At 37.8% G+C, this 12,930-nt stretch overlaps 1 protein-coding gene across 1 annotated transcript in view; it reads left to right on the plus strand.

Moving 5' to 3' along the window:
- Positions 1 to 2,684, plus strand: part of LOC112611936 (killer cell immunoglobulin-like receptor 2DL4) — a 22,836-nt gene extending 20,152 nt beyond the window's left edge. The window contains exon 7 of the mRNA XM_025365892.1: positions 2,614 to 2,684. Coding sequence (XP_025221677.1) covers positions 2,614 to 2,684 — 71 coding nt within the window. The remainder of the gene's footprint in view (positions 1 to 2,613) is intronic.
- Positions 2,685 to 12,930: the final 10,246 nt, after the last annotated feature.

Genomic DNA, 12,930 nt, shown 5'->3' on the forward strand with positions numbered 1-12,930 from the left:
CCAGCACCATTTATTAAATAGGGAATCCTTTCCCCATTTCTTGTTTTTGTCAGGTTTGTCAAAGATCAGATGGCTGTAGATGTGTGGTATTATTTCTGAGGACTCTGTTCTGTTCCATTGGTCTATATCTCTGTTTTGGTACCAGTACCATGCTGTTTTGGTTACTGTAGCCTTGGAGTATAGTTTGAAGTCAGGTAGCGTGATGCCTCCAGCTTTGTTCTTTTGACTTAGGATTGTCTTGGAGATGCGGGCTCTTTTTTGGTTCCATATGAACTTTAAAGCAGTTTTTTCCAATTCTGTGAAGAAACTCATTGGTAGCTTGATGGGGATGGCATTGAATCTATAAATTACCTTGGGCAGTATGGCCATTTTCACGACATTGATTCTTCCTATCCATGAGCATGGTATGTTCTTCCATTTGTTTGTGTCCTCTTTTATTTCACTGAGCAGTGGTTTGTAGTTCTCCTTGAAGAGGTCCTTTACATCCCTTGTAAGTTGGATTCCTAGGTATTTGATTCTCTTTGAAGCAATTGTGAATGGAAGTTCATTCATGATTTGGCTCTCTGTTTGTCTGTTACTAGTGTATAAGAATGCTTGTGATTTTTGCACATTAATTTTGTATCCTGAGACTTTGCTGAAGTTGCTTATCAGCTTAAGGAGATTTTGGGCTGAGACAATGGGGTTTTCTAAATATACAATCATGTCATCTGCAAAGAGGGACAATTTGACTTCTTCTTTTCCTAACTGAATACCCTTGATTTCTTTCTCTTGCCTGATTGCCCTAGCCAGAACTTCCAACACTATGTTGAATAGGAGTGGTGAGAGAGGGCATCCCTGTCTTGTGCCAGTTTTCAAAGGGAATTTTTCCAGTTTTTGCCCATTCAGTATGATATTGGCTGTGGGTTTGTCATAAATAGCTCTTATTATTTTGAGGTACGTTCCATCAATACCGAATTTATTGAGCGTTTTTAGCATGAAGGGCTGTTGAATTTTGTCAAAAGCCTTTTCTGCATCTATTGAAATAATCATGTGGTTCTTGTCTTTGGTTCTGTTTATATGCTGGATTATGTTTATTGATTTGCGAATGTTGAACCAGCCTTGCATCCCAGGGATGAAGCCCACTTGATCATGGTGGATAAGCTTTTTGATGTGTTGCTGAATCCGGTTTGCCAGTATTTTATTGAGGATTTTTGCATCGATCTCTGGGACACATTTAAAGCAGTGTGTAGAGGGAAATTTATAGCACTAAATGCCCACAAGAGAAAGCAGGAAAGATCTAAAATTGACACTCTAACATCGCAATTAAAAGAACTAGAGAAGCAAGAGCAAACACATTCGAAAGCTAGCAGAAGGCTAGAAATAACTAAGATCAGAGCAGAACTGAAGGAGATAGAGACACAAAAAACCCTCCAAAAAATCAATGAATCCAGGAGTTGGTTTTTTGAAAAGATCAACAAAATTGACAGACCACTAGCAAGACTAATAAAGAAGAAAAGAGAGAAGAATCAAATCGACGCAATTAAAAATGAAAAAGGGGATATCACCACCGACCCCACAGAAATACAAACTACCACCAGAGAATACTATAAACACCTCTACGCAAATAAACTGGAAAATCTAGAAGAAATGGATAATTTCCTGGACACTTACACTCTTCCAAGACTAAACCAGGAAGAAGTTGAATCCCTGAATAGACCAATAGCAGGCTCTGAAATTGAGGCAACAATTAATAGCCTACCAACCAAAAAAAGTCCAGGACCAGATGGATTCACAGCTGAATTCTACCAGAGGTACAAGGAGGAGTTGGTACCATTCCTTCTGAAACTATTCCAATCAATAGAAAAAGAGGGAATCCTCCCTAACTCATTTTATGAGGCCAACATCATCCTGATACCAAAGCCTGGCAGAGATACAACAAAAAAAGAGAATTTTAGACCAATATCCCTGATGAACAGAGTGCAATTTTCATTTCCTTTTTATTGTGGAATCGTGGCAGGGTTTTATAATCTGTTTAATATTACACCTGGACTTAACACAACATAGGGCAATTATAAGGGTCTTCAATACAGTGTGATTACGATTTTTAAGATCTGAGGTTATTTTTGAAAGAAAACAGAAGTTCCTATCTTTAGTAAGCAAACAGAAAAACCAAGATAGTGTCAACCAAGGTCAAAGGGAAAAGAGGAAAGGATCAAGACTCACTAGGATGATCTTAATATCTAGTATATTGCCTATCAGTCAACAGGCATTCAGTATAGATTTATTGTATGAGTTGAATGAATGAATGAATGAATGGACATTATGTGCTTTATGTTTGGAATTGATAGAGTCCCACTTTTGAGTGGGTAAATGAGTACGTTCTGTCCTATGGGAGCCCTCCTTTCACAGTTTCTCCAATTTCAATTAACCAAATGTTCTGGGATGGAAAAACCTGCTGATTGCGAAGTTGCAGAATAATGTCCAGGTTGAGATAGTGTCCTGGATGGTCTTTCAGTAGGCCCCTGCCCGTGGCTCCCTCTGTAAGCACACTCTTCTCCACCCCATCCTTTACCCTACAACTCACTTCTCAGATTTTCCAGTTTTCTTAGCTTACTCATCTATATTGCTTCCCAGAATGCTACTTGACTCTGGATCCTTCTCGACTGTTCCCTCAAAGGGATGCTTTTGAAAATCATACCAGATAAGTGAATAAGGAGAAGCTATAACCATGGAATGAACCACTTTGATCTGGAAAAATAAATCCAACACTCGGCAAAAACTGACAGGCACCTGCTCATGAACAGCAGTAGCAGTGCTATGGATCTGCTTGCTAGCTGTTTCACCTGCTGAGGGAATTGTTTTAATTTTTCAGGCTGTGGCAGACCTGGGGAAACATACTATAATATGCAAAGCACAGACCCCAATTAATATTTCACCCATTGCATGTGGCTTGATGGCATTCCTGACTTGTTGCAATCATAAGTATGAAACTCTGGGGGTTTCAGTTAAATTATTTTGTAACATGTAGCCTAATATTTTTGTTCCCTAAGCTCACCTTCTATTAAGATAATTTTAGGGTATTGCTTGTATACAGTGCCACTATATATATTATATAAACCATGTTTTATTTACAAAAAGTTTTTTAAAAGTGTAAAGACATCCCATCCCTGTTTGTTGTGGTTATTGCTCTTAAAGATCAATTTATGTTTGATAAATAACCAATAAGCCCACAGTTCTGTATAAGGAAAGTATTCACACTATGAAATCATATAGAGGAAAGGGAAACAAGGTCAGCAGTTAATGCAACACTCATATAAGCTGAAAGCTGATCTTAGGTGAATGGTTTATACTGGTGGGTGAAGGGTGAGAGGGTACAGAAGTGACTGTGATTGTTATGAATTACTAGATTGTAGCAAACACTATCGAGGTACTTCTCATACCTCCCACCCATACTGCCTGTAGTGGATAGAAGAGTGACCTCCCAAAAGATATGTCCATGTCCTAACCCCTAGAATGCATGAATGTGACCTTGTTTGACAAGAGTCTTTGCAGATGTAATTAAGCTAAGGATCTTGAGATGAGATCATCCTGAATTTAGGGTGGACCCTAAATCCAATGGTAAGTATCCTTAGAAGAGAAGAGTAGGGGAGAAGATACAGAGACATGAAAGAGAAGGCGATGTGAAGACAGAAGAAATTAGAAAGATGTAATCACAAGCCAAGGAACCTCAAAAATGCCTTGAGCCACCAGACACTTTAAGAAGCAAGAAAGAATTCTCCCCTAGAGCCTCCAGAGGGATCATGGCCCTGATGATACCTTAATTTCAGACTGCTGGCCTCCAGAGCTGTGAGAGAATAAAATGTTGTTGCATTTAAGCCACACAGTTTGTGGTAATTTCTTGGGGCAGCCCCAGGAGACTAAGGCACTACCTCAGTGTATGCAGGCTGGCCTGACTTCCAGCTGCCAGAAACTGCATTTCTTTACCCCAGGCTTCCTCTGGCTGCCGAGACCCACTCTGCCCGCTTATTGAACAAGCTAGGCTGATTGTGCTGAGAAATTAGTGCCCCTGCCTCAGCAGCTCTCATGTAAGGACTGACGGGGGGAATCAGTGTATACCGACATCAGCCCCCTTGTCCCTTGGGTGGGGTAACTCTGCAGCACTCATCCTATGCTGACTCCTGGGATTTAGCTCCAGTTCTTCACAGTGTTCACCAACTGGACCTACTCTGTACTGGCTTCCCAGTACAAAGTCTTATCTTTCACAGTTTCAATTGCCCACTCTCATACTAGTTTTTGCTGGAATATTCTGCCAAATAAACTATTTGTATTTGAATACTTGTCTCAGGGTTGATTGGCTTCAAGGGGGAAGCCAAACTGTACCATAAGTACAAAGTCTTATCTTTCACAGTTTCAATTGCCCACTCTCATACTAGTTTTTGCTGGAATATTCTGCCAAATAAACTATTTGTATTTGAATACTTGTCTCAGGGTTGACTGGCTTCAAGGGGGAAGCCAAACTGTACCATAAATATAAAAGGACATTACAGATCATCCTGGTAGCTTAGAGAAAGTACCCAACTCAGTGATGTGAGGCCTTGGGCATTTTCCTGGGCTGTTTTATGAGAGTTGTCTGATTCAACCTTATACCAACAGAAATCTGCTGTAATTAAAAGTGATCTCTCTAGTTATATGTTTATCCACAGTCTCCTCTAGAAAAGGATTTAAGGTAGCGTTAGAATTATGATATTTAATATATCGTGTCACATTCTTTTATTCTCTCCACTTCGAAAACATTGTGATGATTTGATAACAAGTAAAAATATCAATTTTCCAGATATCATATTTCAACTTTCCTATTATTTGTTTTCATTTAATATGTTCTCCCTTTTTATTTCCCATAGACATATTCTCTGCTTTCATTTAAATAAGCAAACCATAAATATCCAAGTGAACGAAAATGTGAATATTTTCTCTTATGATAGTTTTTACTGAATGTAAAGCCTGGTCTCATATTAAAAAATGTTGTAAGGAATGCTTGCTTGTTTGATGTTTGTTTTAAATGGTTGAATGAATCTTCTCCAAGTTTTGACAAAAAGTTTTGAAGCCACTGACTTCCTTATTCTTTTTCTCTCTTTTCAAAACACTGAGAAGATGGTCTGAAGGTGAAGTAAGCAAGTTTACAAACAAAGGGTAATAAGCTTTACAGGATTTTAAAAATCAAAACTTTTGAATGTAGGTAAGCTCTGGGGCAGCCAACGTGTTTTAATCACAAAATTATCTGGAAATAACTGAACAGCCAAGTCGCTGTAGAAAGTATTATATTTGACCTTTTAAAAAATATACTGTCCATGCTGATGACTTTTTTTTGTTAAGAAAATGTAGGAAATTATGACAAATAGGCTGGTTCAAGTTTCTTGAGAAAGAGGGCATCTGGCTGTGGGAAAGGCAGCTAAAGTCAAGACTAAGAAATGACTATTTTGCTCCTTGAAAAAGTAGCAGACTCCCTTTAAGTATTTTTTAAAATTTATTTTTAATTTTTGTGGGTACATAGTAGGTGTTTATATTTATGGGGTACATGAAATATTTTGATACAGGCATGCAATGTGAAATAAGGACATCATGGAGAATGGAGTATCTATCCCCTCAGGCATTTATCCTTTGTGTTATAAATAATCCAATTATACTCTTTTAGTTATTTTTAAATGTACAGTTAAGTTATTACTGACTATAGTCACTCTGTGGTGCTAGTAAATAGTAGGTCTTATTCATACTTTCTATTTTTTTGTACCCATTAACCATCCCTACCTTCCCCACCAATCCCCTCACTACCCTTCCCAGCCTTTGGTAACCATCCTTCTACTCTCTATGTCCATGAGTTCAATTGTTTTAATTTTTAGATCCCACAACTAAGTGAGAACATGCGATGTTTGTCTTTCTGTGCCTGGCTTATTTCACTTAACATAATGGGCTCCAGTTCCATCCATGTTGTTGCAAATGACAGGATCCCATTCTGTTTTTGTAGTTCTCCATTGTGTATAAGTACCACATTTTCTTTATCCATTCATCTGTTGAGGGACACTTAGATTGCTTCCAAATCTTAGCTATCGTGAACAGTGCTGCAACAAACATGGGAGTGCAGATATCTCGGCAATACACAGATTTCCTTTCTTTCGAGTATATATGCAGTAGTGGGATTGCTGGATCACATGCAAGCTCTGTTTTTACTTTTGAGGAACCTCCAAACTGTTCTCCATAGTGGTATTACTAATTAACATTCCCACCAACAGTGTACAAGGATTCCCTTTCCTCCACATCCTTGCCAGCATTTGTTACTGCCTGTCTCTTTGATATAAGCCATTTTAACTGGCATGAGAAGATATCTCACTGTAGTTTTGATTTACACTTCTCTGATGATCAATAATGTTGAGCACCTTTTCATATGTCTGTTTACCATTTGTGTGTCTTCTTTTTAGAAATATCTATTCCAATCTTTTGCTCATTTTTTGAATCTAATTGCTAGATGTTTTCCCTTTAGCATTATTTGAGCTCCTTATGTATTCTGGTTATTAATCCCTTGTCAAATGGGTAGTTTGCATACATTTTCTCCCATTCTGTGGGTTGTCTCTTCACTTTGTTGATTGTTTCCCCTTTAATTATTATTACTCATTTCTTAACAAAATACTTTTGGGTTTATGCATTCAATCAAGAAATCTTTGTTTGAAGTTTCTTAGATCTTCAGAATGAAGTGGATAATTCTTCTTGCTTCCATTTATTAATTTATTAACATAAACAACGTTCACTGGAAAAATATGAGCAAACTTTATGTATATTAACTTTAATCTTTAATAAAAATTTACAGAGTGGGACAGACAGAAAAGTGATAACCTTTGAATTGAAAGCTTATCCCTGTTTTCTCATAGCAGGAAACAATGTATTTTTTATCCAAAGGAAGACATTTGCTGATATGTGGATTTGTATGTGATTTTAAACATTGTTGAAAAGTGCAAAGTCTGGAGGACAAATATCACATAAGAAAGAAATTAAACTGAGATATTTTGCATTGAAGTACAAAATCCAGGAATTAAGGAACTGATTGATCCAAGGACGAAGCCTATGTTAAGATTCCATTATTGTGCCAGCTTTTCAGCAAGGAAAAAAATCCCATCATCTAGATTTTATCATAAATGCTGGTGCAAATAAGTTTTCAGTTGAGGTTATGAATTGGATTTAAAGTAGCACAAAGTACTTGATTAATAACTTTCAGACATTTTATTACTCTAAGTAGCAATCGGTCCAGACATCACACAAATAAAAAGGTAAGCTGCAGCATTTCTTTGCTGTAGAAGCAACTATTTCACGTAATTTTTTTTTTCATTTCTAGACTAATCTACTATCAGCATGCCTCTCTCAATGACTTCACCATGATTTTTAATGGGTTTTGGATGGCTTCTTTTTACCTTAGTGACACAATTTCAGGTGTAAGGATATAACACTTCTTCACAATTATGCTTACGGATGGCGAGGACTTATGGTCCATGATAATTGCATAATTCATAGACCACATTGCAATGCATTATATGATATTCTTACACTGATCTGCCTAACAGGGTTGCTTATGCTCAGTAGGATCCTGACAGTTGTCTGCATTTTCTGAATGGTTACTGGGCACTGCTAGGGTGTGTGTGAGAGGCAGTGTCAACGCGACATGGTAGGGTGGTAAGAGAAAGCCAGAAATTCAGAAAGCTTTGGGGATCTCAGCAAAGTGGGTTCTCAGGTCCTGACTGTATGTTTTAGGATATAAGGTCTCATCTAGCATTCTAGCCCCGCAGTCATAACAGTGGGATATCTACTATTCTTCACTCTGGGTTACCTTACCAGGAACTGTGCTAATCAGGACCCTCTCCTACTCAGACTCTAAACTCAAGACTCCTAGGCGTCATTCCTTGTTCACCAGCACAGGGGGGATCTATGACAAATCTCTTCTGACAGTGTATCCCTCTCACATAGTGGTTTAGTTTCAAAGTATTTATAAAGAAATGTAAAAAGAGAGATAGTCCAAGCTTCACCTACAAAAGAGATGGAACCACCAGTCTGTGTGAGGTGGATGCGGCAGGAACTGAACCGGCAAGTCAAGATTTCCCACAGGGCTGGGCTGTTGCTGAAGTCGTGTGTGAGGCAAGCTTCTTATCGGCACTCAACACAAAATCTTGCAGTTCGTATTAAGAGCATGTGAGCTGAGAGTCACTGTCATCCATGTCTGAATGGGACATTTTCAGAGATTCTGTCACTGTTTACCACTTTTCGGGGCTGTCCATGAAGAAGGAAAACACTGAACAGAAGAGTTAAACACTCAGGTACGTGAAGTAGGCTTTAGCAGCTTGCAGTGAAAACCATCCATCCTTGTCTTCATCACCAGCCTGTAGAAAAGAGTGGCAGGATGGAGACAGCAATGTTCTGTTGTCACCAGCTTTGCTTTTCCGCTGTCTGCCATGGCTGAGCCTCGCAAACATTACAGCAGAGTTCTAGACAGTGCACTTCGAATGGCTGCTGGGGAAGTGTTGGTTACAATAAGAAAAAAAAAAAAAAAAAAGCAAAACAGGATGGGGATTTTTCTCAGGGCTTCTCTAGTCAAGCAAATGTGTTTGTAAAGAGTGATTGGTTTTAGAGGTTGCGTGAGACACCATCATTTAAGGTATTTCCAGACACAAACTAGATGATAGCTTCCATAAGTCAAATACACATGAATCTTTTTCCTGCTACAGATTTAAGCCTTATGACACTAAAGACATCAATACCTGTGTTTGGTGAGAGATATTCTGTCTACAGGACGAGTGATTTATGGCTACTCTATAATTCCACAAAGCCCAAGCAATGTCTTCTGTATTCCTTGTGGAACTGGGCCCCCAATGTAGATTACAAAGAGCAGAAATTATATCAATTTGTCAGACTATACCCATTGAAGCTTTCCATGACAAGGCTCCAAATTATATTTATCCCTGGGGTCAACTGAGATGAACTCTTTTTACTTCATCAAAGACTGGTTACACTGTCAACGTATAATTTTCAAAAAGTTAGAAGCATGACCCTCGTATGCACATAGTGTCAGCACATGCTCAAGATTTATTAACTTATTAATGAAGAAATCTGTAACATGGTAAAACTGGTTGAAAAAGTGTTTTGAGGGCCTGAGTATTTACAGACATTTAAAAAGAATATTACAATAAATTGCTATTAGATACAATACTGATTTATATCCTACAGGACAATAAAAATCCATCACCTTTGAACATTTTTTTTCAACTGTATAGAAATTATTTGCATCATTACTGGAAAAGATCTACAAGTCAACATGTAACTTCACAGAATCTCAGCCAATAATTTAATAGTAAATAGCAAAGTCAAACAAAGGTACATTCCTGTAGATAATTAAACAATTCTTGGTGAGCTAGTTGTAATATGACATTGAAAGGACTTTATTTCTAAGTTTTAGACGTTTTAACACCTTGTGTTCCATTTAATAATACGAGCCTAGGTTTCATTTTATCCTGCCCCCGTTTGATTTAAGGCCCCCAGACTCTACAAAATATTCACTTTCCTCTCTGCCAACAGGAATTTCAGGGACTTACTAGAAGGGGAACAGGTCATCTTTTTGTCTGACTGCAGCTCTATTTGGTGGGTGCCTTGGCTGCCACTCTGCCCCTCTGACCATCACAGTCTCTAAGTCTCTATCATTGCTCAGCTGTTCATAGAGTGTCTGCAGCCTCTATAGGTCATTACCTTTGGTGTACTAGAGCCCTCAGCCCTGCTGTAGAGTGCATGGTAGTCTTTTCTAAGGTGGGTCTACACTGTGCTAATAAATGTGTAACAATTGGTTCTCAAAAAAAAAAAAAAAAAAAAAAAAAAGAGGATCCCGAATGATTTGTAACATTTGCCAGTTTCCATGGTGTAAATACTTCCACCACGGTCGATTTCAAGCTGCCAACATGGTGTTAAGCAGCTAGCAAAAATTCCTGAAAATGTAACAATCAATTCTGGCAAGGCAATGTAAGCCAGCTTCTGCACACCACTGGCTGGAGAGCAAGGAGGGCTGCTTCCCATTGCTGGGATGGGAGAAGAGATGAACATTATTCGAGAATCTCACAGCAGTGCTCCTGAGGCTGTTCCAAGGGTTTTAGAAAACAAACAAACAAATGAAAAATCCTCTCAGCATTTTTCCTTACAGCTTCCAGGTTTGGTGGTTTGGCTCAGTAACCCAGTAGGAAAGCCTCAGTCATTGTAGGGAAAGAGGCAGTTCCAGTGGGATTCACAGCAATCCTGTTGCTGGCTTGCCTAGACTGGTGACTGCTTGATTCATGGCTGAGTCTTAAGAGGCACATAGAAAGCCACAAGAACAAAAACACTTACAGCTGATTTACCAAAATGTTGAGAAACACAGCCTCAGGAGCTCTACTGTGGGATCCTTGAGCAGTCGGATCTTATTTTAACTTGTTTGGAACTGTTATAAACTATACAAGTTTAAATGTGTATAACCCAAATACAAAAAAAATGTACTCTGTATTCTGCCTTAGATATCGGTGAGAATCATATATTTGGGAGAAGGCTTAGAGGCTACCTATTTGCCAGAGGGCTGAGACACTACCACACGTTTATGTCTTGCTGTTATATTCAGTATCCAAATTCTTGCCAGTTCTGAATAGCCAATAGATTTTTTTCCCTCCATTGATATGGCTAAAATTGACCAACCTAAGAATTGTCTGTCAACCTTCATCTTATCTGAGGAATTGCTCATTTAGGATCCTGTTTCACCACATCACCTAGAGCATTTTATTCCCTAGGACCTCTTCATTATCCTTTACATACTTCTTGAGTGTTGTGACCACAGCTCTACATAGTGTCTCAGGTGTGCCCACATTGCATTTGGTACAAAGATAGAAATAATTTCTGATTTATTTTACATACCTCTTCAGAGGCCTTCGGGTATTTTGCTGGTTTCTTTTGTCCGTAGAGCCATGCTAAATCAATGTCTTCAGGAATTCAGCCAAATTATCTGCATGGTTGGAGATTTCCCATTCATTTCACCTCTCACGTGCAGGGACCTGACCATGGTATGTACTAGCTCATTTGTCCAAAATAGAAAGATGCTCTTTTCTGTAAGTGAAAGTAGCCCTGCATCAGAGCACAATACTTGTTGAGCAGAACATGAGCCGGACTTTAGTACTGATTCCTACGGGATCTGACTGCATTCACCTTCCTGCCTGGAGCAATGCTGATCATCCATCCCTGTGCCTTGTCTCCTGACTCTAAACCAGACCTTTAGCCTCTACCAGAGTCCCTGAAAACAGAAACATTTTCAGATACTCTCCTGAGAGATGCTACCAGGGCATTTATTCCCATTTATTTCATTGGGAAATGAAGTAGGCCGAGTATTAGCTCCATGTGGCTGAGGTACCCATCCATGTCCCCATCCCAGACCTCTAAAATAATTTTAATGAAAACTACATGACCTCTAGAACATTTTTAAGCTGATATGTAACATGTTTCATCTAAAACTTAAATAGCTGAAAGTATGTAATTTGTGGTACATTATAAACATTGATATTGAAAAAATATAACTCTTACATCACCCTTTTGAATAAATCTAAGGGAATCTAAATATCATAGTGATTTGATACCAGCTATCACCATTAAAAAATACACGAACAAGCTCTTCTGTAACAGACAGACATTTTAAATCCTTGATTTATTTCATTGTACTCCTTTTTCATTCTGCTTCCCTTGCGGAATTTTATTCTAACATAATGTATTTTTATGTATGAAAGAATTTTATTCATCATTGTATTATACTTCTCTACAACTATATATATAGAGAGAGACATTATTATAGGCATTATATATAGACATATATTATATATATTATAGACATTATATATAGACATATATATATATAGACATTATTATTATTTACATTTCCTGTGACTATAAGGCTCCAAGTGCTTAAAAATGTCTTCTGGATTGAGTTACTGTTACAAAAACTAGCTGTTTCAAGCTGATTACAATAGTATAAATATATTACAAATTTTGATAATCATTAAGCGTAAAAAGTAAAATTGTATTGAAAATGTGTTTCTTAATAAAAAATGGGGATCTTTAAAATATATTTCATGTATCTGTGGATGAATATTTTTATTGCTAAAATAAAACAGAGCGTAGTGTGATTTTATCCCTATTTTTAAAAAAGATGTGAGCCATAAATAAGAAGATGAAAGGAAGGGGTTTGCTTTATCAGTTTTACTCAGTTGTTTAAACTCCTTGCAAGTTATATACCAAAAAATCACATGGAAATCTCTTTCCAAATGTAATCTTAAATGATCTATCAGCTGACAACTCAATAATCTGATAAAAGCTGGAACCACTTAAGTTGCAAAAGTTTTGTGACCCCTTCTTGAGAGTTTTTGCTTTCTTAACACCAATCCCACTTATTTTGAATTGTACCTTTACTTGGCGTTTGGAGATTTTCACACCCCAGGGTAATGCACTAGTGTAAGATTCAGGAAAGTAGGAAGGAAGAGAGAGAGATACTTCTTTATTCTATAAAGCAGGGAGAGGCAACCATGAAAGGGGAGGTGGGAGAGGGAGATAACTTGCATCACAGGCATGTTCCCGAGCAGATCACATTTGGAAAAATTGAGGACTTGAACATTGTTCTCCTTAAAAATCCAGCTGTGTCCACATAGCTCATGGAATGTCTTCATGTGTCCCCAAGATAAGTACCAGTTTGAAGACCATTGTACCTGCTACTTATGGTTGCCAGATTTAGAAAATGAAAGTACAGAATACTCAGTTAAATCTGACTTCAAATAAACAATGGATACTTAATTAGTATAAGTATATCCCATGGACTAACTATGACATGCAATATTTAGGACATACATATACTAAAAACATATTTGT

The sequence above is a fragment of the Theropithecus gelada genome, chromosome 19 (assembly GCF_003255815.1).
Source record: "Theropithecus gelada isolate Dixy chromosome 19, Tgel_1.0, whole genome shotgun sequence".
NCBI lineage: Eukaryota > Metazoa > Chordata > Mammalia > Primates > Cercopithecidae > Theropithecus > Theropithecus gelada.